General features: G+C 37.7%; 1 protein-coding gene across 3 annotated transcripts in view; it reads right to left on the reverse strand.

Annotated features, from left to right (window-relative positions):
- Positions 1–27,866, reverse strand: part of CENPP (centromere protein P) — a 226,384-nt gene that overhangs the window by 184,205 nt on the left and 14,313 nt on the right. The window contains exons 2-4 of one of the 3 annotated variants that reach the window (XM_057722502.1): positions 22,446–22,627; positions 19,271–19,359; positions 5,177–5,265 (exon numbers count right to left, since the gene is read on the reverse strand). In XM_057722502.1, coding sequence (XP_057578485.1) covers positions 5,177–5,265; positions 19,271–19,359; positions 22,446–22,627 — 360 coding nt within the window. Of the gene's footprint in view, positions 1–5,176; positions 5,266–19,270; positions 19,360–21,116; positions 21,210–22,445; positions 22,628–27,866 lie in introns of those variants that run through there. The other 2 variants (XM_057722503.1, XM_057722504.1) reach the window with 2 other exon arrangements.

Consider the following 27,866-nt stretch of genomic DNA (forward strand, 5'->3'; position numbering starts at 1 on the left):
ATACAGATCTGAGGAACAATCAGGAATAAGTACAAAGACATGAAGAGATAGAAAATATAAAGAAAGGGTAAGATGCATGCAGAAGATAAAAACATAATGTCCCAATTTCCAGAATGAGAATCAGAGAAAATCAAGAAAGCATTCTACTTCTACTAAAGTGGAACCTAACATCATGGAAAATCTGAATAGTCTACAAAATCACAGTTTCTTGAGCCCATCAAAGACCTGAGATCACAAGGCAACCAAATAAATAAAAATTTTTCTACCTCTAAGGAAAAACAGGACACACAAACTATTTACCCTTGGTTACACATAGGGGAGGGAAGCAGCCACAATACAAATGGGTAACAAGAAAGCTAAAATTCCAACAAATTCTTAAAGGACAAATGTGGGGTGAATGTCATTTTGGTACAGATGGGAACCCCAGACACAAAGGGACTCCACCAGAAAGATCCTGGCAGGAGCCCAGAGAGACCTCCTCTCAATGGCACAGGCACAAAGAGGTGATCAGCTCCTGCTGGGAAACAAAATGAATCCAGAACTTTTCTCTGGTAGGAAGCAAAAACCCTAAGTTGCTAAGGCAGCAGCAGCAAGCAATGCAAGAAAAAAATTCCTTGCTTCCAAGGGAGGAGTAAAAGTCAAACCCATTTGACTCTGGGAGAGGGGCAGAAAACACTCCTGCTACCAAGAGAAAGAGCCACTGCTTTGGAAAGAGGGACAGAAGTTAAATCGTTCTGTTCCATGGGAGGGGTATGAAACACTTTGGGTGCCTGATCCTACACCAAAACCAAGCATAACCCTGCTACCATGGGGGCGGGGGAGGGGGGGCAGGGAGAGGAACTCTCTCCCACCTAAGACCAACCCCAGACCCAGGCTGAGTTTGGCTGCACTGGGGAGGAGCAGCAGGAAAGCTGGTGTTGCCAACCCCTGAGGCGCAGGTCTACAGGAGCTGCCCAATACTAAGGATGGACCATGGCACACAGATCTCCCTTTGTTCCCACCGCGAGCCTAGCACCAAGTAACAAACAGCAACACCTACGCTGAGGGAGTGCCAAGTGCAGGGAGATGCACTCCTCTCTGAGATGCCAACGTATAGGGAATAATAAAAGTTGAGAGTGAAGCTGGAACACCAATGAAAACCCTCCAGCTCCCCAAACCCTATTCTAAGCATAAGGAAGAAATGAATTTGAAGTTGAGTCTGAATTCACTGCTGGAAGAATTTGAAGCGTTTGGTGCCTAAAGTTAATACAAAAAACAAAAATCCCAAACCCAGCTCAACTGCTACCTTGAATTAAACCCCATACTAACAGCCTGATTAAAAAAATGTGCCCATTTCTGGGCATAAATACTATTTGTTTCAGTCTCTACTGTTTTCCACAGACAATGCCCATTACTTAATAAAAAATTATGAAACACAAAAACTCAAGGAAAAATCTATTGTAGACTAATCTCCAGAATTGAACTCAAAGATGATTCAAATGTTGGTAATATCAGACATGGGCTTTAAAATAACTATGGTTAAAAATCATATAGACAGAAATAAGAATTGTGGTTGCTAGGAGCTGAGCAAATAAGGAAATGGGGAGCTATTGTTTAACAGGTATGGAGTTTCAGTTTTACAAGATGAAAGGAGTCATGGAGATAGATGGTGGTGATGGTTGTGCAACATTATGGATGTATTTAATACACTGAACTGTACATTTAAAAATGGTTAAAAAGGTTATATATATTATATACATAATATATAATAGTATAATGTTAAACACATACACAAACAAGTGCTTGCAAAACTCGTAAAATCTGCAAAAGCTCTCTAGATTTTACTAATATCAATTTTCTAGCTTTGATAGAACCTAAATGGAAGATGTTATCATTCTCAGAACCTGGATGAAGGGTGTATAGAATCTCCTTGTATGTTGTTTTTATTGCAACTTCTTTTGAGTCTATAATTACCTCCAAATTGAAAGTTTAAAACAGAGGAAATACAATTGGCAAAATATTGATAATTGTTGATGGTGCCTAATGGGTACCTGTAGGTTAATTACACTATTATTTTTACATATCCATGTATCCTCCACTTTTCAAAAGTTCAATTCACACCACTTCACTTTTACCAAAACCCTACATTATTACCTCTTTCTGCTAATCGAAAGATATCCGAAAATAACTTTCACTTTTACAAAAAAAGGCAAAAAGTGAAAATAGCGTTTAGGGCTTGCTCTGCAGCAAGCATCATAGAGGCAACGTGCACCCTGAGCAGCGAGAGCGGCACCACCAAGCTCCTACCCCAGAAACCGCACTGAGCATCAAGCCACCATAGCTTTGAACTGTGTCTGTGAGCATCTGTGCTGTATCTTGATTTATTTTGCACATCTGTTAGCAAAATGTGTCCTGAGGTAACTGCTTCTTCGCTTAACACCATTCTGGCTTACAAAAGCTTTCATAGGAATGCTCTATTTTTGGATGGGGGGGAACCTATATTTGAAAATTTCCATAATAAGACATTAAAGAAAAAAATAACTATGATTAACAAGTTAAAAGATCTAGTAAAAAAAGGTAGATAACATTTACAAACAAATGGGGAATTTCAGCAGAGAGAAAAATTAAGAATCAAATGAAAACATTAGAAACAAACATTACATTAGAGATGAAGAATTCCTTCAGTGGGCTCACTGGCAGACTGGACTTCAGCTAAGGAAAGAATCTGTGAATTTGAAGATAGGGTAATAAAAATTATCCAAAATGAAATGCAAAGAAAAAAAAAGTGAAAGAAATAGAACAGGGCTTCCCTGGTGGTGCAGTAGTTTAGTATTCGCCTGCCAATGCAGGGGACACAGCTTCGACCCTCAGTCCGGGAAGATCCCACATGCCGCGGAGCAACTAATCCTGCGCGCCACAACTACTGAAGCCTGCGAGCTCTAGGGTCTGCATGCCACAACTACTGAGCCCGTGTAGTGCAACTACTGAAGCCCATGTGCCTAGAGCCCATGCTCCACAAAAAGAGAAGCGACTACATTGAGAAGCCCCCACACGGCAACAAAGAGTAGTCCCTGCTCACCACAACTAGAGAAAGCCAGTACACAGCACAGCAACAAAGACCCAACACAGTGCCCCCGACCCAATAAAAAAATAGAACAGAGCATCCAAGCACGGAGACAATATATCAAATGTTCTAACATATGGGTAATCAGAGTTGGAGGAGAAGAAAGAGAACAAGACAGAAAAAGTATCTGAAAAGAAGTGGTTGGGAATTTTCACATAAACACACCCTAGAAATAGCACAAGCTGTCAAAAACCAAAATTAATAGAAAGGTTTGAAAGCTGCCCAAAAAAAGGCACACACAAACAAAAACAACATAGCAGACTTCCTTTCACAACCTATGTACTTCAGTAGACACTGGAAGGACTGCTTTAAAGATGTGAAAGAAAAACTGCCAATACAATTGTCAATGGTCAACAACACATTCCTGGTTTTCCTCCCATCTCTCAGTTTTCTAATTTCTTTGCATGATTCTTCAATTCTATTCGGCAGTACATTTTAGAATTCCTCAAGGTTCAGTGTCAGTCCTTTTCCTGTTTTCACTCCATATTCTCTCCAAAGGCAATCTCATTCCTGCTCAAAGTTTTAACTTTACCCACCGGCAGATAACCCCAGTGTTTATATCTCCTACCTACGCCTCTTCTTAGCTGCCTACTTCTTATTTTCACTTCAGTGTTTCAAAGACACTTTCGTTCAACATGTCCAAACTGAAGTCACAATCTCATGTGACATGGTCTTCTTCCAACTCGTCCTATCTCAACAAACACAATGACCATCATCAAGGAGTTACCACCTGTCAGTGACTCCTGACCCCTCTAATTCAACCAACACCATGCCTATTCAGTTATGCTTCCTAAATATCCCCCAAATCCATTCAGCCCTCCATCTCAACCACCATTACTCTAGTTCAAACTACAAACTTCTGTTCCCCTGAACTGTTTCAATAGGCTAGTCACTGACCCTCATGTATCCAATTTTGCACCCCTGAAATCCCTCCTCTCTGCAACATTACAAATAATTCTTTCCAGGACGTCACACTTCTGCCTTCCTTAGGCTCTGCTTAAAATCATTCAATAGCTTCACATGGGTCTTAGGACTATGATCAAACTCCTTATACCAAAATCGATAGTGTGGACTTTACATATATTGCTAACCTCATCTTATACCACACTCCACTGCTCTTGCCCTCCCCCAGTCACTCTGGCCTCCTGTCAGTTGCTCACAGATGTCATGTTCCCCCAGCACAGTGCCTAGGTATAAGCTATGCCATTGAGGACCTCTTTTGTTAGTGAACACCTGCTCATTTTTCAGATATCAACTCAAGTTTCAGGAAATTATTCTATGTTCTCCCTGAAAGTCAAATTCCTGATACATGCTTCAACAGCACAGTGTAACTCTTATTTGCAGCATTTGCCACAGCCATAATTTTAGATTTATTCCTGCAGTTATTTAATCTGACTTCTCTATTAGGCTATAAATTCCATGAGGATCAAGGATTATATCTGGTTTTGCTTACATTTCATTTTAATGCCTGGCATATGGTGAATGTAAAATAAATTTTAATTGAATGAATGAGAGACATAGAAAATACAGGCTTAAATATGAGCCACAATAATGGTGTTATGCTCTCAGAGATATTTTGATATTTACTTATCAAGAAAAAAGAACAGGGCTATCTTGGTAACACAGTGGTTAAGAATCCGCCTGCCAGTGCAGGGGACACAGGTTAGATCCCTGGTCCAGGAAGATCCAACACGCTGCGAAACAACTAAGCCCGTGTGCCACAACTACTGAGCCTGCATTCTAGAACCTGCAAGCCACAACTAATGAGCCCATGCTCCACAACTACTGAAGCTCATGTGCCTAGAGCCCATGCTCTGCAACGAGAAGCCACCACAATGAGAAGCCCGTGCATCGCAACAGAGTGACCCCCGCTCTCTGCAATTAGAGAAAGCCTGCACAAGCAACTAAGACCATTCAACACAGCCAGTCAAAATAAATAAATAAATAAATAAATAAATAAATAAATAAATAAATAAATAAAACAAAAAGAAAAAAGAACAGGTAAACTTAAAATTTTAAACTGAAAGAAATCCCTAAAAAAAAAAAAAAAAAAAGTAAAATATCTTATCTTACCTGGACACAAATTCACTTAATTCTGAATATTCAGTGGGCTCCATTATTATGCTGAGGTCAGTAATAACAGAAGATAAACTCTCCTTATTCTAAAATAAGGACAAAAAAACTTTTTTGTATCAAAGCACGGTCAACTTTTAAACAAAATAGAGACAAAAATACTTTCAAAATATGCAAAATGAAATTTTCACCAAGTAATAGAAAAAGTAACCAAGAAAAAGTACTGCAACTATGAGTTTTTTTTTTTTTTAATTTTTATTGGAGTATAGTTGATTTACAACGTTGTATTAGTTTCAGGTATACAGCAAAGTGAATCAGTTATACATATACAGATATCCACTCTTTTTTATATTCTTTCCCTTGTAGGTCATTACAGAGTATTGAGTAGAGTTCCTTGTGCTATATGTCCTTATTAGTTACCTATTTTATATATGGTAGTCTGTACATGTCAATCCCAATCTCCCAATTTATCTCTTCCCCCTCCTTTGCCCCTGGTGACCATAAGTTTGCTTTTTACTTCTGTGACTCTACTTCTGTTTTGTAACTAAGTTCATTTGTACCATTTATTTAGATTCCTCATTATAAGCAATATCATATATTTGTCTTTCTTTGTCTGACTTACTTCACTCAGTATGACAATCTCTAGGTCCATCCATGTTGCTGCATGTGGCATTATTTCATTCTTTTTTATGGCTGAGTAATGTTCCATTGTATATATGTACCATGTCTTCTTTATCCATTCCTCTGTGGATGGACATTTAGGTTGCTTCCATTTAGGTTGTTTTGGCTCTTGTAAATAGTGCTGCAATGAACATTGGGGTGCATGTATCTTTTCAGATTGTGGTTTTCTCCAGGTATAATGACCAGGAGTGGGACTGTTGGAACATATGGTAACTCTATTTTTAGTTTTTTAAGGAATCCCCATACTGTTCTCCATAATGGTTGGACCAATTTATACTCACACCAACAGTATAGAAGGGTTCCCTTTTCTCCATACCCTCTCCAGCATTTATTGTTTGTAGATTTTTTGATGATGGCCATTCTGGCCGGTGTGAGGTAATACCTCATTGTGGTTCTGATTTGCAATTCTCTAATAATTAGTGATGTTGAGCATTTTTCACATGCCTTTTGACCATATGTATGTCTTCTTTGGAGAAATGTCTATTTAGATCTTCTGCCCATTTTTTGATTGGGTTGTTTGTGTTTTGATATTGAGCTGCATGCACTGTTTGTGTATTTTGGAGATTAATCCCTTGTCAGTTGCTCCACTGGCAAATATTTTCTCCCATTCTATGAGTTGTCTTTTCGTTTTGTTTATGGTTTCCTTTGCTGTGCAAATGGATTACTTCTTAAAAGAATGAAATCAGATCCTTACTCCAAACCAAAAACTAAAATGAATTCCAAACGAATTACTTACTTAAATGTAAAAACTGAAATCATAAAATATGAGGGAATACAGACATTTAACTGATTAGTGATTACTCAGTGAGAAAGAACTTTCTAAGCAAATAATAACAACAACCAAAAAGAAAGTATGATTACATATGAAAACACAAACTATCAACATGAAATGACTTTAATAACTAAAAGAAAAGAAATAAACAGAGGACAATTTGTACTATAAAAATGACAAGGAGATATGAAAACTAAAACTCAGAGGTAAAAGACAAGTTCCATGGAAAAAAAACATTTGCTCTGACAAGTAATAAGATAAATGTAAATTAAAACAATGAGATGACATTTTTACCTATAACATTGTTTTGACAATGCATAACTTAAAATGCTTATATTCTCTGTCTCAAAAATTTGAATTCTAAGAATATATCATAAAGAAACAAGAAATCAAGACAAATACTAATAGTTCCTTACTACAAAAAGCTGAAACAACTCTATATTCAATAATGGGGATTACTAAATAAACTGTTAAATATTTTGATCTGCAAAATCAAGGTTTTCTCCTTTACCCTAGTAAATTTTCTTCTATTATATATTTACCTATAATTTCTCTTTCATTTTTTTCTCTTTTTTGGAAAAATCATATGAATCTTCATTGTCTGTCTTCCAGATTTTTCTTCTTTACAGTTGTACTTGTAGGTGATTTTTCTCAAGCCTATCCTGCATATTCTACCCCTAGCTACTTCTAAATTAGTTTTCAGCACTATAATCATTTTTTTCTTTTCTTCTTTCTCTCTCTCTCTCCCTTTCTTCCTTTCCTTCCTTCCTTCCTTCTTCCTTTCTTCCTTTCTTTCTTTCTTTCTTTCTTTCTTTCTTTCTTTCTTTCTTTCTTTCTTTCTTTCTTCTCTTTCTGTTCTTTCTTTCTCTCAGCTCTCTTTCCCTCTTATTCAATTTTCTTTGAGTGGTTTCTTTTGAAAGCAAAGTTATAATACAGCATGTTCTATTTCCTGGATTAATTCTTTTAAAGAGAATTTATCTCCATTTGCTAATTCCTTTCATGACAAGGATCCTAAATGATGATGAACAAACTCTGTCCAATCTTTGTGCTCTGTACTCTGTGGATCTTATTTGTTAACAGAAGTAAATCTAGCAATCTCTGCTATTTCCTAAGGATACAGAGTGAGTAGACAATACTTGACTCTTCCCCATTTGTCTGGGTACTATCTGATTTGTCTTTCGGTATTTTCTGCTGCTGGAGAAATGGATAATAATGGCTTATAATCTCTTTTTAGTTTTTTCATCTGCTCAAGAATATAGTGGGAATTGTTAGGAGCATCTGTAGTTAAAGTAGACTGTCTATGGGCATCTACCACCATACCTAATCAAAACCAAATTCCAGAACATTCTTACACAAAAAGACAAGCCAATTAAAAACTGGGCAATGGATCTCAACAGACATTTCATTAAAGAAAATATACAAATGGCCGATAAGCTTGTGAAAAGCCACTCAACATACTAATCATAATCTAGTATTTCCATCTGACCTGGTAATTCTCTACCTAGTTTATACAAGAAAAATGAAAATATACGTCCACTTAAAAACTTATACATGAATATCTTCAGAAATGTTATCCATAACAGCCAAAAGGTGAAAACAAGTGAAATGTTTCTTAGCTGATGAATGAATAAACAAAATGTGATACATCTTCACAATGCAGCCAAAAAAAAAAAAATTGAAAAAAAGAATAAAGTAATGATACATGCTACAACAATGAACCCTGAAAACACTGTGCTAAGTGAAGGAAACAAGTCAAAAAAGACCACAAATTATATGATTCCATTTTTATGAAATACCCAGAATAGCCCAATCCATACAGATAAAAGATAAGTTAGGTCTGGGCAGAAGAAAGGCAAATGAGGTCTGGGCAGATAAAGAGCACGGCGTTTCTCTTTGAGGTGAAAAAAAGTTCTAAAATTGATGTGGTGATGGTTGCACAAATCTGAATAAATTTAAAACTGCTGAATGTATACTTTAAATGGATGAATTATATGGTATGTGAACTACGTCTCAATATAGCTGTTATAACAAAAAAAAAGGGAAAAAAAATCTCAGAGGAATGTCTTGTCTTGTTTGAGTATGTGTGTGTGTTTTGGATTTTGGCCTTTCACCCATTAGAATAGGCAAATTATCCTGTCAGCAATAAAGCCTATGGCCCCTCCTTTTTTTATTTTTTATTTTTTGTATTGTGGATTCTTCAAGATATTTTTTCTCCATCTCTCTCCTTGCGAGTCATACTGCTAACCAGGTCAACCCACCCCAGTTGGCAAACAAGTGAAGGACCTTATAAACAACCTGACCTCAAAGACCCTGCACGAGTCTCAGCAGCACATTCCTTGTTACCACAGTCAATTTAATTCCGCATTTCTCATTCTTCTCCACAACTTAAGGATTGTGGGTAGAGACATTCAAGAAAAGGGTCCTGTTAACGTCACAAAATACCCTATAGCAGCCTTTAGTGTTTTCTTTCATTTGGGTTTGAATGCCATCACATCAGGTAAATTTTCTTTGGAGCCTGTGATATGGGGTTATATTCTTTTTAAAAAAAAATTTTGAGGTATAATTGACATAAAACACTATATTAGTTTCAGGTATACAAAATCATGATTCCATATTTGTATTTGTTGTGATCACATAGGCCAACTTAATACTCAACACCACACATAATTACAGAAGTTGTTTTTTGTAATGATTTGAAGATTTACTCTCTTAGCAACTTTCAAAAATGCAATAAAGTATTATTAACTATAGTTGCCATGCTGTACATTAGATCTCTGTGACTTATTTATTTTCTAACTGGAGGTCTGTACCTTTTGACCACTGTCACCCATTTCCCCCAGCCCCCACTCCTGGCAACCACCAATCTATTCTCTGCAACTATAAGCTTGCTTTTCTTTTTGTTTACACTGTTTCCTAGATTCCACATGTAAGTGAGATCATACAGTACTTGTCCTTCTCTGTCTGAGTTCACTTAGCATAATGCCCTCGAGGTCCTTCCATGTTGTCACAAATGGCAAGATTTCATTCATTTTATGGCTGAATAATATTCCATTTATATACAGACCACATTTTCTTTATCCATTCATCCACCGATGGACACAATTTGTTTCCATGTCCGGGTTATTCTAAATAATGCTGCAATGAATATGGGGGTGCATACATCTTTTTGAGTTAGTGTTTTTGTTTCCTCTGAATACTCAGTAGAATTGCTGGATCATATGACAGTTATATTTTTAACTTTCCGAGGAGCCTCCATGCTGTTTTCCATAGTGGCTGCACCAATTAACATTGTGACCAACAGTAGACAAGAATTCCCATTTCTCTACATCCTCACCAACACTTGTTATTTCTTATCTTTTTTACATTACACATTCTAACAGGTGTGAGGTTATATCTCATTGTGGTTTTGATTTACATTTCCTCGATGACTAGTGTAATGTTGAGCACCTTTGCATGTACCTGCTGGTCTGTATGTCTTCTCTGGAAAAATGTCTACTCAAATCCTCTGCCCATTTTTAATCAGATGGTTTTTTTCACTATTGAATTTTATGAGTTCTTTATATATTCTGGATATTAACACCTTATCAGATATGATTTGCAAATATTTTTTCCCATTCAGCCTTGTCATTTTGTTGATGGTTTCCTTTGCTGTGCAGAAGCTTTTTAGTTTCATGTAGTTCTACTTCTTTGTTTTTTTGCCTTTGGTGTCAAATCCAAAAAATCACTGTCAGAATGATGTCAAGGAGCTCACTGCCTAGGTTTTCTTCTCAGAGTCTTATGGTTTCAGGTCTTACATTCAGACCTTTAATCCATTTTGAGTTAGGTTTTGTGTATGATGTAAGAGCAGTCCAGTTTCATCTTTCTGCATGTGGCTATGCAGTTTTCCCAACACCATTTACTGAAGAGACTATCCTTTCCCCCTTCTATAGTCTTGGCTCTTTTGACATAAATTAATTGACCATATATGCATGGGTTTATTTCTTGGGTTCTCTATTCTGGTCCAGTGACATATGTGTCCACTTTATGCCAACACAATATTGTTTAGATCACTATAACTTTGTAACATAGTTTGAAATCAAGAGGTGTAATGGCTCCACATTTGTTCTTCTTTCTCAAGATTGCTTTGACTATTTGGGATCTATTGCAATGCCAAAAAAGTTTTAGGAGTTTCTTCTATTTCTGTGAAAAACAACATTGGGATTTTGGTAGGGATTGCACTGAATTTGTAGATAGCTTTCGTCAGTGTGGACAGTTTAACCATATTAATTTGTCCTGTCCACAAGCATTGAATATCTTTCTATTTATTTGTGTTATAAACTTCTATAAATGTCTTACAGTTTTCAGTGCACAGCCCTTTCACCTCCTTGGTTAAACCTATTTGTAGGTGTTTTATTCTTTTTGATGCTATTGTAAATGAAATTGTTTCCTTAATTTCTCTGACAGTTTGTTATTATACACAGAAATGTACCAGATTTATTGATTCTGTATCCTGCAACTTAACTGAATTTGTTCATTCAAACAGTTTTTTGTTGTTGTTTTTGTGGAACCTTTAGGATTTTCTATAAATAATGTCATCTATGAATAGTGACAGTATTACTTCTTTCTTTGTGATTTAGATGCATTTTATTTCTTTTTTTAATTTAACTGATCTGGCTAAGACTTCCGATACTGTGTTGGGTAAACATGGTAAGAGTGGGCATCCTTTGTCTTATTCTAGATCTTACAGTTAAAGCTTTCAGCTTTTCACTATGTATGAAGTATGCTGTGAGCTTATCATACATGTCCTTTATTATTTTGAGGTATATTTCCTCTATACCCACTTTGTTGAGGTTATTACCATAAATGGTTGTTGAATTTTAGCAAATGCTTTTTCTGCATCTATTGAGATACTCATAAGATTTTGTATCTTTTTTTGTTAATGTGGTATAGCACAATTATTTGCAAATGTTGAACTATCCTTGCATCCCTGGAATAAATTCCACTTGATCATCATGAATGATTGTTTTAATGTATTGCTGAATTTAGTCTGCTAAGATTTTGTTGAAGATTTTTGCATCTATGTTCACCAGGGATATTGACTTATAATATTCTTTCTTGGGCGCCTGTCTGTTTGGGGTATCAGGGTAATGCTGGCCTTGTAAAGTGAGTTCAGAAGTGGTCCTCCTCTACTTTTTGGAAGAGTCTGAGAAGCACTGATGCTGATTCTTCTTTAAATGTTTGGTAGCAGTCACCAGTGAAGCCACCTGGTCCTGGATTTTAGTTAGTTGGGAGGTTTTAAATTACTGATTCAATCTCCCTACTAGTGACTGGTCTGTTCAGATTTTCTATTTCTTCCTGATTCAGTCTTAGAAGGTTGTTTTTGGGAGTTCATGCATTTGTTGTTGTATAATTGTTCATAGTAGTCTCTTATGATCCTTTGTATTCTTATGATAGCAGCTGTAATGACTCCTCTTTCATTTCTGATTTTATTTGAGTCTTTTTTTTCTTCTTGGTGAGTCTAGCTAAAGGTTTATCAATTTTGATTATCCTTTCAAAGAACCTGCTCTTAGTTTCACTGATCTTTTCTGATGTCTTTTTAGTCTCTATTTCATTTGTTTCTGCTCTGATCTATGCTCACAGGTTTTTTATTTGTTTGTTTGTTTGTTTGTTTTTGGCCGCACCATGTGACTTGCAGGATCTTAGTTCTTAGAGCAGGGATTGAACCCTGGCCCTCAGCAGTGACAGCATGGAGTTCCAACCACTGGCCCACTGGGGAACTCCAAGTTATTCTCTTCCTCTGGTAACTTTGGGATTCATTTGTTCTTCTTTATCTTTATACCTCAGTTCCTTGAGGTTCCTTGAGGTATAAAGTTAGGTTTTTTTGAAATTTTTCTTGTTTCTTCAGGTAGGTGTATATTGCTATGGTCTTCCCTTTCAGAACTGCTTTTACTGCAGCCCATAAGTTTTGGTATGCTATATTTCCATTTTCATTAGTCTCAAGGTATTTTGTTATTTTGCTTCTTTTTGACCCATTGGTTGTTCAGTAGCATGTTTTTAATCTCTACATACTTGTGAAATTTCCAATATTCTTCTTGTAACTGATTTCTAATCATACCATCATGGTTGGAAAAGATGCTTGACATCATTTCAACCTTCTTATATTTAAGACTTATAACATATAAGTTAAGAATATATGTTCTATCCTAGAGAATGATCCATATATACCTGAAAAGAATGTGTATTCTGTTGCTTTTGGAAGGAATGTTCTGCATACATCTGATAAGTCAACCTGGTCTAACATGTTCTTTAAGGTCACTTTTTTCTTATTGATTTTCTCCCTGGATGATCTATCAACTGATGTGTGATCAATTTAAAGTCCACTATTATTACTGTATTTCTGTTTATTTCTCCCATTAGGTCTGTTAATATCTACTTTATACATGTGTAGGTGCTCCTCTGCTGGGTGCATAAATATTTATAAATGTTATATCCTCTTGTTGGATTGACCCCTTTATCACTATGTAATGCCCTTCTATTTCTTATTACAGCCTTTGTTTTAAAGTCTATTTTGTCTGATATACGCTATACTTATAGCTACCACAGATTTCTTTTGGTTTTCATTTGCATGGAATATATTTTTCCATCCCTTCACTTTCAGCCTGTGTGTGCTCTTACTGCTGAAGTAAGTCTCCTGTAGGCAGCATATAGATAGATGTGTCTTGTTTTTTATTTGTTCATCCACTCTACTTCTTTTGATTGGAGAATTTAGTCCATTCACATTTAAAGTAATTATTGATATGTATGTACTTAATGCCACTTTGTTAATTGTTTTCTGATGTTTTGTAGTTTCTCTGTTCTTTCTTCTTCTCTTGCTCTCTTCCTCTGTGGTCGAATGACTTTCCTTAGTGGTGTGCTTATATTCCTTTCTCATTACCTTTTGTGTATCTACTATAGGTTTCAGCTTTATGGTTACCATGAGGCTTACAAATAACAACTTACATATATAACAGTCTACTTTTAAAGTTGATAACTTAAACACATTCCAAAGCTCTACATGTTTACTCTCTTCCTCAATGTTTTATGTTCTTGATTTTACATTTTACATATTTTTATCATGTATATCCCTTCAATAATTATTGTAATTAGTTGTTTTTACTACTTTTTGTATTTTAACCTTCATACTAGCTTTATAAGTGATTAATTCACTACCTATACAATATACTACATATTTACATTTACCAGTGACATTTATACTTTCATGTTTTCCTGTTACGAATTAGTGCTCCTTCTTTTCAGCTTAAAGAAATCCCTTTAACATTTCTTTTAAGGCTGGTTTAGTGGTGATGAACTCCTTTAGCTTTTGCTTATTTGCAAAACTCTTTTCTCTCTCCTTTGATTCTGAATGATAACTTTGCCACATTGATTATTCTTCGTTGGAAATTATTTTTCTTTCAGCACTTTGAATACATCATGCCACTCTTGTCTGATTTGCAAATTTCTGCTGAAAAATCTGCTGAAAGTCTTTAGGGAATTCCCTTGCACATAACAGTTGTTTTTCTCTTGCTGCTTTTAAGAGTCTCTCCTCGTTTTCAAATTTTGGTATTTTAATTTTAATGTGTCTTGGTGAGGGGTTTTGGGGGTTCCTCTTATTTGGAACTCTTTGGGGTTCCTAGATCTTGAGAACTGTTTTTTTTACAGTTTAGGGAAGTTTTCTACCATCATTTCTTCAAATATGTTTTCAGATCCTTTCTGTTCTCCTTCATAACACGAAGGTTGGCATGCTTTACGTTTTCCCATAAGTACCCTAAGCTAACTTCACTTTTTTTCATTCTTTTTTCCTTTTTACTGCTTTGATTTGGTGAGTTCCAGTACCCTGTCTTTGAGTTCACTGATCTTTTCTTCTGTCTCACGTTGTCTGCTGTTGAACCTCTTTAATGCATTTTTCAGTTCAGTTATTGTATTCTTTAGCTCTGAGACTTCTGTTTGGAACGTTCTTACATTTTCCATATCTTTGCTGAAGTTCTCAATGTGTTCATCCATTCTTCTCCTGAGTTTGGTTAGCATATTAATGACTATTACTTTGAACTTTTTATCAGGTAAGTTACTTATCTCTATTTTGTTAAGGTATTTTTCCTGAGGTTTTATCTTGTTTCAAATATATTCCTCTGTTTCCTCATTTTACTTGATTATCTATGTTGGTTTCTATGCATTAGATGAAACAGCCACCTCTCCAGTCTTGAAGGACTGGCCTTGTGTAGGAGATAAACCTTATTGTTCAACACTGCCCTAGTTCTTGGTTGTCTCTCAAACCTTTGTGATTATCCAAGCTGCCGATTTGATTTGATTTTATGTATTTATTTTTAAAAATTTATTTACTTATTTTTGGCTGCGTTGGGTTTTTGTTGCTGCATATGCGTGGGCTTCCTCTAGTTGCAGCGAGTGGGGGCTACTCTTCGTTGCGTTGCTTGGCTTCTCATTGTGGTGGCTTCTCTTGATGCGGAGCACAAGCTCTAGGCGTGTGGGTTTCAGTAGTTGTGGCACACAGGCTCTAGAGTGCAGGCTCAGTAGTTGTAGTGCACAGGCTTAGGTGCTTCGTGGCATGTGGGATCTTCCTAGACCAGGGCACGAACCCATGTCCCCTGCATTGGCAGGTGGATTCTTAACCACTGAGCCACCAGGGAAGTCCCCCGTTTTATTTTTTATAGCTGCCAGTAGTTGAAGTTGTGCCAAGGCCAAATATTCTTTTTAATTTAAAAATTTTACACTTAATCTGTCACTTCCCCCAGAAAGTGACACCTATTTGATTTATTATGCTGCATGGATTATGAATGCTGATACATGTTAATTCTAATGTTCTTGTAGCTCCTCACAAACAGTACGATAACACTAACAACGCCAGACAGTAAATCCAGGGAAAAAGCTGAATGCTCCAACTGCGTCTCCAATAACAGCTGTGCCAACGTGTGTAACCATCCAAACTTTCTGGGTGTATTTCCCTATACATGGGCTGACCTAGGTAATCTATACGGTCATTTTTGGTCCCAGCATTCTATTAATATGATTTTAGGTCACTTTTGGTTTCTAAAATTGTACTACCGTGATTTTATTGTAACAGTATTCTATAAGTAAGACAGTTTTATTATTTAGGTTACTTTTTAATTTTCTGATAGTTAAACATCTCCCTCTAGTGGAAATTTTGTTTTAAAAAATGTTTTAGAACACAGAAGTTGCTGCTTCTTTACGACTGCTTTTTTTCTATCATCTCAACTATAAAAATCTGCTCAAAATGTAAAATTGTAAAACTATTTTAGAAGGCAGTTTGGTACTATCAATCAGAGTACAACTCCTTTAACCTGGCAATTCTACTAAAGATACAGTTCTAAAAGTATACGTACCCAAGCAGGTCTAGAATATGTGAGGGTTTACCATTAAAAAATAAAAATCATAAAATTGGAAAGGTGCAGAGAAAAAGGGAGTGTTCTTAACGTAGCCTGGGACAGTATGCTCTTTATGTAGCAAATTAGGTAAAACCAAGCAGTTCAAAAGCACCTACACACTTTAAAATGTATATAATGACAACTTATGTCCCTTTAGAGATTCAGTAATTGCTATGTTCTATGTCTTTCAAAGAATATAAATTGTTCCTATCCTTAGATATTTTTTCCCTGCATCCCCTAAAACATGTGGGCTAGAAACTGCTGGTAGTCCCCAATATTTATACTTCTTTCTTGCCCCAATTTTTTCACTGGCCACATGAACTTGCATAATGAAGACTAAATTTCCAGTCTCCTTTGCACTAATTTACTGGCCATTAGAATGTAGGTGAAAATGATGGGGGTTGCAACTTCTGAAAAGTGTCCTTCAGTGGAAAAGGTGAGCCCTTGTTTGCCCAGCCCTTTCCTGATGTCTGAAATGCTAAAGTGACAACTGTACCACGATTTGAAAGCCACATGGGTGACGGCAGAGCCTGATGATCATGAAACCACCATACTAGCCCTTGAAAACAGATCCTGAAATTTTGTTTAAGCAACAGAGAAATAAACTTCTAGTACTTTGAACCTTCCTTATTTTTAAGTTTTCTGTTATGTGCAGCTCAACTAATTCTAATTAGTTCAGCATGTGAGCTAACAGTATAACTTTAGACCATTACTAAATGGTTACAAAATGTTCAATCATGCTTTGGTGGTATGAGGATCAGAATACTAGCTTAAAATACTGTTGATAGGGAGGTGAGGTGTGGGCTGGTGCCACTACTGCCTGGTAGGAGATAGGGAGTACAGCCAGTATAGCAGAGGTAGCAGGTCTTGTATGGCAGGGACCAAAAAATGGCTCTGGTCCTGTCTATGCGGCTTCATGGTGGCCACCCAGGACCAGCAAGCCAAGCAAGTGTGGGAGCTGCAGGGACCCAGTGCCAGTTCATGCTGGGAATGCCTTTGGTCAGGTAATAGTCATTCTTCGGAAGCATGTCACATTATAAAAAATGTCCCCAAACTGAAACTCATCCTTGATCTAACTCATGATGTGATCAAATTACCACTTGATGCTTTCCTTCAGAGGCTTAAGGTGACCACAGTATGCAACTTCAATAAAATGAAATTAACATATTCCAGTTGGCTTCATCTCTCAGGCCAAAGCCCCACTAATGAGCACCCAATCAATCCTTGGCTACAACCTATTCTGGAATCTACAGCTCCACTGAGCAGCTCATTCACCTCAACTTCAGAGGATGGTTTTTCTTTTTTCAGTTGAACTTGTGGACAGCCTCCCAAGAATGAGACTGATTTGCTAGCAGTCTAGTTTCTCTCCAGATAACCCAGGGAGTGACTATAACAAAGATGAATGCCAACAGCAGAAAAAGCCTGTAGGACCCCAAGGCTACTAGGATGGCCCTGAGAAGTTTCCTGGACAATGCATACACTGATAGTGCAGATGTTCTCAGACATGGAACTATACCTCAGACCTCTGATTCTGACAACCTGACACAGACTATAGGCCTCACCATTAACGGAGGCCAGAATGCAGGTAAGCATTTGGTATCTCACCACTCTGGGTTTAGGATCACATTATCCACAGAGAAAAAGGCAGTTGGTCCAACTATGCATCCTTATGCAATGGGACAACATCCAGGAATTCCTGGACCACAACAAAGAAGTCTGAGTCCTGGCATGGGCTGCTCATCCTAAATGAGATCAATCCATTTGGGTCCATACTCTGTTTTAGATTTCAGCAGATTATCTCTGAGGTCATGAAGAACTATAGTATCATCTTGGTGACTTTGCATGGCTCCCAGGCTGGTGCCAACCTGGGAATAGTGTACCTCCCCTAGGGACACTCATCGCCCATGTCCCTGACATCCTACTCAACCGACTTTTCGCAACGCCACACTGTGGATGTTCTTGGTCACTGTGACAGACTAAAGGGGGATACTCTGTGGCGGGAGCAAGCTGGAAGCTCTGTCATCAGATGTAGAGGCCTAGATATCCCTCAGTCAGTTCTCAACCTGCCAGCATCAGTGGTGACAACGGGGGACATAGACTGCACAGAGTTCTTAGGAAGTAAAACCTCTGGCCCAGATCCCTGGACCCAACCACTCTTGAGTCAGCTGGCTGTAACTTCTGATACCTGACATTAACACCTATTGCACACAAAAGGGGACAACTTGGAGCTGTTTCTGTGGCTGAGGATAAGCTTGAGGAATCCAGGCACACGGCTGTGCGTGTAAGCAAGCAGCTTATCCATGACTTCCTTGTGACAACTGGTCTACATCCACTTTAGTTATCTGAGGGACTGAGGCCAAGGCAGCTTGCCTGCCCTTCCCTGTTCCTCTCCTCTACACATTCTCCCTGTGGGCCCAAACTCATAAAACCAACTGGTTGAAATTGCTTTCTGCTATCAAAACACATGCCCAGACTTGGTCAGTTCTCAAAATTATGCCTGGATCCCATTCTTCTTGGAGCCAGACTTTGAAGGTGTCTGAGTCTTGTGCTGCCCTATCCTGGCCAGGGGCTGCACGTTAACATTCTGTCTGCTTAATGATTTTATCTGAAAAATTCTGCTTTATGATTTATGTGTCTCAGCAGTCCTATATAACTTGTTGGTATAACCATGAACCACCTTGAAGTCTAACCCTCCAGTTCTGAGCAGTCTTCAGATTGCAGTGGTCCCAGATGACCACAACTATAGGAGAGGCCCTGAGCAAGAACACCAAGTGCGCTTCTCCCAAATAACTGATCCCCAGAAAATGGTGAGATAATAAGTGTTTTTTGTTGTTTTAAGCTGCTCAATTTGGAAGAAAATGCTAAGCAGCAATAGATAACTAATAGATAATAGATGACTGAGATATCAGCTGACTACTGAGGGCATCCAAGACTGTTCCCATGACCTCGAGGCTCGAACTGAAAGCCCAGGAACATCTCACTACCTGCCCTCTAATAAAGCACTATGCTCTCAGCAACAATCCTACTGTACGCAGTTGCTGGGGTAGTCATACTTAAAAAAAAAATTTTTTTTTTAATGGTACCACTGCACAAATGTGCTACAAGGGGGCCCTAGCTCAAGAACATCGCCTCAACTCAGCCACTGCTACAGCCTGGGGTGTGGGGGTTCTTTATTTCATAGCCTCAGAATTTGTGTTATCTATCACAACATATTTCCTAATTTACCTGGATTTCCAGAATCTGAAATTCAAGTTGAAACGTAATCATGTGGCAATTTCCTGATAATCTGTGTCTCTGCAGAACTTTCTTTATATCTGTAAACGAGAAAAACAAATATTTGTTTGCAAATAACAATTTTCTTTAAATATCTATCATTTAATTTTGTGTGGATATCGCAATACACATGGGTATATGCGTGAGAGTGTATATCAGTATTTGCATTGAAAATACTTAGGAGAATGTATACCAAATTGATTACCTTTGTGAAATAAGATGAAAGACAACTTGTACTTTCTAGTTATCGATTATACCAAAGATTAAGATAAGAAATAGAAATATGCTAGTATGACCCTAGACAAATTTGAATCATGATAGCTGTTAGATATTTTTCATTTCTTCAACATTATCTGGTTCTAGTTAGACAATAAATTAAATCTATGTATTTATCTCAGTTACTCTCAAAACTTTACTAAAATGACAGCAGAAGTATTTTTTTTAGGTATAACATGCACACACTCAAATGCATAAAGTGCCCAATTCTTAAGTATACAGCATGATATATACATATATATGCATTTTTTTAAACAAGTGTTTCCCATGTAACCACCACCAAGATCAAGATACAGAAAATTTAAAGTACCCCATAAAGTTTCCTCATGCCCTTTCCAGGCTATACGCTATGCCCCCACAAGAGAGAACCATTATTCTGACTTTATTACCATCTACTTTTGCTAATGAAGGTATTTTTTGAAAGGCACAGTTCTCTTCTTTTTGAACTGAAGTATAGACGCTGTACAATATATACACATTACAGATGGACAATATAGTTATTCACAATTTTTAAAGGTTATACTCTATTTATAGTTATTACAAAATAATGGCTATATTCCCCATGTTGTATAATATATCCTTGTAGCTTATTTTACACCTAATAATTTACACCTCTTAATCTACATCTATATTACCCCTCCCCTAGAAGGGCACAATTCTACAAGGATAAAGAGAAAAAGATAAGAGTAGCCTAATTTTAGAGGCTGAAAATCAGATGGATAAGCTAGATACTACATGAAAAAGTGGAACTAACCTGGCAGATCCAGGAAAATTAAAACCTAAGCCAGCAATGGAGACAGGTGAGAATCAAGCCCAGAAGGCATTCTGAATGGGCACCACCAAGTACCTCTACAGATGGGGTAAACCTGGGGCTCAAAATAGAAAGACTGAGACATCTGCACAGGAAAATTTCATTTTCCATACTTTCTGGATTCCATCTATTCCTTTCAAGTACCTGAAGTGTCTAAATTTCATTACTCATTTCTACGTGTAATTCAAATTTCCACTGAGGTGAGCTGTCCACAACCTTCTTTTTTTTTAATTAATTAATTTATTTATTTATTGGCTGTGTTGGATCTTCATCGCTGCTCACGAGTGGGGGCTACTCTTTGTTGCAATGTGCAGGCTTCTCAGTGTGGTGGCTTCTTTTGTGGTGGAACACAGGCTCTACACGCGTGGGCTGTGGGAAAACATTCAGAAGCCTTTCTGAAACCTTGAAAATGTTATTAAAAGTAATTAAAGTATGTGGGCCGAGCAACTGGATGCAGGATGTCCTGCTTGAGCAGCGGAGGAACTAAGGGTGCTGGGCGTGGAGACCATGGGGGCATAGGCTACCGTGGAAACAGAATATTGACCCCCTCTGGGGGCGCAGCCCCTTTCCCACTTGCACACCTCATATCACCCTGTTTGGCCCTGGAGGATGGCTGGTTAGCCAGAGACCGGTAAGATTCCTCAGGGGAGGAACAACCTAAGACAGGCACAGTCGCAGAGGGGCCAACAGGGGTGGGGCACAGACCCTTACTCCTTTTGAGAGACGTCTCCTGCCCCCAGGGCTGCTTTGGTCTCCACGCCCAGCTCAAATCCATGCCCAGCTCAAATCCACACCCAGCACAAATTGGACCTAGGAGGCAAACAAAGATCATTGCCCCCGTAAATGTGAGGCCTTTGTTTGTTTACTTCAAAGATAACCTTGTTTTGGGGACTAAACTGGCAGTGTTAGACCCTTAGGCTATGCCAAGAACTCAATAAAAGCAACCTGGGATCAATCAGCGAGGCTCTTGATCCTAGAGGTCTTGAGTCCCCTGGTCCCATCTTTCTCTTAAATCTGTGTCTGTGTTTTCTTTAAGCTTGCAGCACCCATCACTCGCCTTGAGTCGCCGAGCTGGTCTTGGCAGGGGGCTCAGCAGTTGTGGCACATGGGTTCAGTAGTTGTGGCTCCCAGGCTCTACAGCACAGGCTTAGTAGTTGTGGCACACAGACTTAGTTGCTCTGCATTATGTGGGATCTTCCTGGCGCAGGGATCAAACCCATGCCCCCTGCACTGGCAGGCAGATTCTTAACCACTGCACCACCAGGGAATTCCCATGTTCGCGACCTTCTGAGGGTCACTCTTCCTCTCCCTAGTCATGAGGGTTGTTTTGGTGGAAAAATCAGGAAGCATTTCCTGAAATGATTCCTTCTTCTAAACAAAGTCCCCAGCATCCAACTGAACAGCTGAATTAGCTTCCCCTTACTTGTTAGTGCATCACACGTCCTTGGTAATAAAACGTAAGTCACTGGGACCAGAAACCGTCCTCTGTCAAATTGTCCAGCTCTTGAAATATTTATCTTGGCCACAAGGCCGTGTTCATTAGGAGCACAGCACCATAGATGATGCAGCTCTCATGTCAGAAGTGAACAAGGGCTAAGATTTACAAATTAATGCTGCTGCTGTTCTTAAAATCACTTATCTCTGTTACTTGACTGTTAAATTACTTAATGACAGAAACCTTGTCTTCTTTGATATCTACCTTAGGAAGCTTTTAAGAGTATTACACACACTGTGATGTTCAATAGACGCTTGACAAAACAAGTTTACCACAACTACACGTTCAAATCGTTACCTGGCAGAATTTTAATTCAATGATAGGACAACCAATTTCCTATGTATAATAAGGTAAACTTCAATACCACTTCTAGATTGAAATTAATGCTTACTCTGGAAATTCCCTGGTGGCCCAGTGGTTAAGACTCGGCACTTTCACTGCCAAGGGCCCAGGTTCAATCACTGATCGGGAAACTAAGATCTCACAAGCCACTTGGCATGGCAAAAAAAAAAACCCCAAAAACCAAAAAAACAATTAATGCTTACTCTTTTCTGTCATCTCAGTGCTTGTTAGGTCCTCTGTCTTCTTGGAGTAATTTCTTATACTGATGCCAGTAAGCGTACTTAGAAATTGAAGTTCTGATTCTAAATGCCCAAGACGACGTCTCAGATCTTTTGACAATTCCCATCCTTCAGAATTTGATTGGCATTTTTCTTGAAATGATTTTCTAAGAAGCAAATACCACAAATAATTACTCCAATTAAGAAACCACTAACTAATGATTCAACTAATATCTATAAATTTCTTCAAACTATTCCCATTTTATCCTTCTTACTCTCTTTCCATGAAAACTAGTATAATTTTTCTTAAAACCAGTGTGGCTACTAACACTACAATCATTAATCTTAATACAAAACAAACCTTACCAAGTTATACTACCATATTTCTACATACTGGAGACAACTATAAAATAAATTATAAAAGGAGTACTTTGTGAAATTAAAATGTCTCTTTAGGTTGGAATATTTAAACTGTTCCAACCTAACTGTCTGATATCCCAAGACATCTCAAACTATTTTAAAAGATATGATGAAATTAAAAACAAAATAAATCAGCTAGCTTCAACTTCTACAACAAGCGAAGTATCATAGAGCATTTTATATTAAGGAAGAGATTCTTGGGAAATTGAAGAGTATTGAGGTAAAAAATTCCGAACGAATAAGAGCATAATCCACACTGTAATCAGATTTTCTTCGTTGAGAACATACAGCTGTATTTTCCTTGAAAAAGGTAAAACCTCAGCAAATGATCGCGCTAAATGGTATTTTACTTTTTGTAATCCTTTACTGCCATCATGCTAGCAGCCACATTCTACACTGCTGACTTCCACGATCTTAAAACATGCTTTCCTTGCCTTCTGCAGCATGATTATCCTGATTCTCATTTTACATCTTGGGTCTTCCACTGTCCCTGCTTTTTGTCTCCAATGTTAGAAGAAAACCCTAACACTCTTGCCTCTGCTCTTCTAAATATGCATTCTCTCATTCTAGAAGAATACCTGATGATTAATCTTGGTTCTTTTATGCCAGCAACTCCTAAAATAAACCATCAAAGGTTTTCTTCCTCAAATTAGCTTTTCCTTCAAATTTCCCTTTCGTTAGTGATAAAATCTGTCCCCTGATATAGCAGGCTTCATTTCTTCAGGGCCACCCTTGGCTCTATTACTCCTCTCACATCTGGACCGAAGGTCATCTTTTCTGCTCCCCCACATAGCTATCCCTCCTTTTCTATTTCTAATTCCACTACATTCGCCTATGTTCTTATGATCTTACATCATGTCTATAAAGAATAACCTAACTGTATCTTCACACTGGTAATTCAAAATTTGTATGAAGCCTGTAGAAATTTTTTAAACTTTGTTTTAATGCTAATTTAAAATATCACTATAATAAATACAGCTGATTTACTTTGTTGCACAGCAGAAACTCGCAAAACACTAAAGCAATTATACTCCAATAAAGAGCTGGAAAAAAAAACCACACACAACCCGTAAAATGGAAAAAAAATATCACTATAAGTATGTTCTATGTCATCTGAGAGACAACATGCTCTTTTGTATGTGCTAGCATGGTTTGACTTCTGAAAATTAAATAGATAAAGCTAATAAAAAAACAGAGATAATCTTCATATAAATGAGTTTCTTTGAAGTGAATACTAAACAATGTCACAGCAAACTACAAATGAAAATTTCAAGGTATTTCCAACAGAGCAAACTGATAACAGAACTAAGTAATCACATTAAAAGATAGATATGCAGAACTCAAGAAAGAACCTGTGGCTGAGAAAGGGAAAAATGGGGAGTTACTGTTTAATGGGCACAAAGTTTCTCTTTGGGACAATGAAATCATTTTAGAGATGGATAACAATGATGGCTGTAAAACAATGTGAACTAAACTACATACTTTAAAAGGGTTAAAATGGTAAGTTTTATGTTATGTATCTATTAGTACAAAATAAAAAGATAACACGCAAATTCTCATTCACAGCAGTAATTTACTTTGAGCAAAATATCATTGGTCCATTACAATTAATGATGTTATTTTGAATGAATGGGGGTTATGCATTTATGGTTTTGTAGTTTTATTTGTTATTTGCAAATTCATCTTAGTAGCATATATTTTTTGTTTCAAAATTAGATGTTCACAAGAATTTTTTTTCCATTTTTTTCCCAGATCTTTATTGGAGTATAATTGCTTTACACTGTTGTGCCAGTTTCTGCTGTACAACAAAGCGAATCAGCTGCACTTATACATATATCCCCATATCCCCTCCCTCCCGTGACTCCTTCCCACCCTCCCTGCCCCACCCCTCTAGGTCATCACCCATCATGAGTTGATCTCCCTGTGTTATGCAGCAGCTTCCCACCAGCTATCTATTTTACATTTAGTGTCAATGTTATTATCTCACTTTTTCCTAGCTTCCCCCCTCCCCCCTCCACTCTATGTCCTCAAGTCTGTTCTCTGCATCTGCATCTTTATTCTTGCCCTGCCACTGAGTTCATCAGTAGCATTTTTTTTGGTTCCGTATATATGTGTTAGCATACAGTATTTGTTTTTTTCCTTTTAAAGCAAATCTACACAAGACTTGAGTTTAAAATTCAATGACGTAGGATTCTATGAAGATGGCAGAGTAGGAAGCACCAGGAATCTATTTCCCCAACTAGGCATCAATTGCAGTGGCAGAATCTGTCTGATATAACTTTTTTTTTTGAACTCTGGAGACTGCTGAAGGCTGACAACTTCATGGAGAAGGCTGAAATGTAAACTACAGTAAATTTTGGGCAATTTCAGCTCTTAGCACAGTAGTAGCTACCCACGCCCACTCCAACAACATGGCAAGCAGCTGTGCACATGTTCTTGGAGCAGCATGCACACAGCTTAGGGGAGCAAGGGTGGGCAAAAAGGACTTTGCCTCCCAAATACTGGGTATCTGTGCTCCAATTGCTGACTGCTGCTTCTGATCACAGAGATGCAGACAAAGAGGTGGGCAGTCATTGTTGCAAGTCCCTCCCCTTCGGCTGAGGTAACTTTAAGGATATTTAAAGAGCTGTCACTTTTTGTTTCCCACCATCATTTTTGCCTTTTCCTTTTCAGAAGTCAGACATTAAAGCCTAGGACATGCAAAATCAAACTAAATATATGGGGGAAAATTAGAAAATGATTGCACATACCCAAGGAAAAGCTCAGAAAAGACATAATTAGACACTGAGTTTATACCTCAGGCTGATCCTCAGCAAAGAGCCTACAACAACAACAACAATAACAACAACAACAAAACCTAAAACAACAACAAAAAAGTGCAAACACTGAGGAAGAGAGGGAGAATCTGATTGCCAGAGTCACCACTTTATTAAAGTAAAATGTCCACTGTTCAACAAAATATCAGAAGGCATACAAAAAAACCCAGAAAAGTATGGCCCATTCAAAGGAAAAAAAATATTCAAAAGACTCTGTCCCTGAAAAAGACTTAATGGCAGATATATCAAAGATTTTAAAACAGAAGTCTTAAAGATGCTCACAGAAATAAAGGAAGGTGTGGAGAAACTTAAGAAAATGATGTGTGAACAAAATGGAAACATCAGTAAAGACAGAAAACCTAAAAAGAAACCAAAAAGAAACTCTGGAGCTGAAAAGTACAATAACTAAGATGAAAAATTCACCAGAGGAATTCAAAGCCAGATTTGAGCAGAGAGAAGAATGAATCAGTGAACTTGAAGATAAGACACTGGAAACAGAGGCTGAGGGACAGAAAGAAAGAACACTGAAGAAAAGCTAACAGAGCCCAAGGGACCACTGGGACACAACCACAAGGACCAATGTATGCACTGTGGGAGTACCAGGAGGAAAAGCAAGAGGAAAAGGGGAAGAGAAACTATTTGAAGAAATAATGGTAAAAAAGCCCCAAACTTGGTAAAAGACTTGAATACTAAAATTCAAGAAGTTCAACTAACTCTAAATAGGATGAACTCAAAGAGGGTCACAATGAGACATAATCATATTTTCATAAACCAAGGATAAAGAGAGATTTTGTAAGCAGCAAGAGAAAAGCAAATCATCATATACAAGGGATCCTCAATAACATATGAGCAGATTTCTCATCAGAAACTGGAGGCCAGAAAACAGTGGGCCTATATATTCAAAGTGCTAAAAGAAAAAAACCATCAATCAACAATCTTTTTGGCATAATTTTCTTTCAAAAGTGAGGAAGAAATCAACACATTTTCAAATAAACAAAAGCTGAGGATATATGCAGAATATAGAAAAATGGTACAGATCAACTGGTTTGCAGGCAGAAATAGAGACACAGATGTAGACAGCAAACATATAGACACTATGGGGGGAAGTGGGAGGGGGGGAGCGATGAATTGGGAGTTGGGATTGCCATAAATACATTATAATAAGAAAAAAAATACCAAATTGTACACTTTAAATATATGCAGTTTATTGCCAATTATATCTCAATAAAAGTTCTTAAACAAACAAACAATAAGAAAACAAAAGCTGAGGAACTCTTTGTTACCACTAGAGTTTGTTACCACTAGACATGCCCTCCAAGAAATGCTCAAGGAATGGGAGAAAATATTTGTCAATGAAGCAACTGACAAAGGATTAATCTCCAAAATATACAAGCAGCTCATGCACCTTAATACCAAAAAATCAAATAACCCAATCCACAAATGGGCGGAAGACCTAAACAGACATTTCTCCAAAGAAGACATGCTAACAAACACATGAAAAGATGCTCAACATCACTAATCATTAAAGAAATGCAAGTCAAAGGCACAATGAGGTATCACCTCACACCAGTCAGAACGGCCATCATCAAAAAATCTACAAACAATAAATGCTGGAGAGCGTGCGGACAAAAGGGAACCCTCCTGCACTGTTGGTGGGAATGTAAATTGGTACAGCCACTATGGAAAACAGTTTGGAGGTTCCTTAAAAAAATAAAAGTAGAACTACCATATGACCCAGCTATCCCACTACTGGGCATATACCCTGAGAAAACCATAATCCCAAAAAAAATATGTACCACCATGTTCACTGCAGCACTATTTACAATAGCCAGGACATGGAAGCAACTGAAATGCCCATCAACAGATGAATGGATAAAGATGTGGCACATATATACAATGGAATATTACTCAGCCATAAAAAGGAATGAAACTGAGTTATCTGTAGTCAGGTGAATGGACCTAGAGCCTGTCATACAGAGTGAAGTAAGCCAGAAAGAGAAAAACAAATACCGTATGCTAACTCATACATGGAATCTAAAAAAAGGGTACAGATGAACCCAGGGACAGGGTAACAATAAATATGCAGATGTAGAGAACAGACTTGAGGACACGGGGCAGGGGGAGGTGAAAGGGAAGCCAGGATGAAGTGAGAGAGTAGCATTGACAATAT

The sequence above is a fragment of the Hippopotamus amphibius genome, chromosome 2 (assembly GCF_030028045.1).
Source record: "Hippopotamus amphibius kiboko isolate mHipAmp2 chromosome 2, mHipAmp2.hap2, whole genome shotgun sequence".
Lineage (NCBI taxonomy): Eukaryota > Metazoa > Chordata > Mammalia > Artiodactyla > Hippopotamidae > Hippopotamus > Hippopotamus amphibius.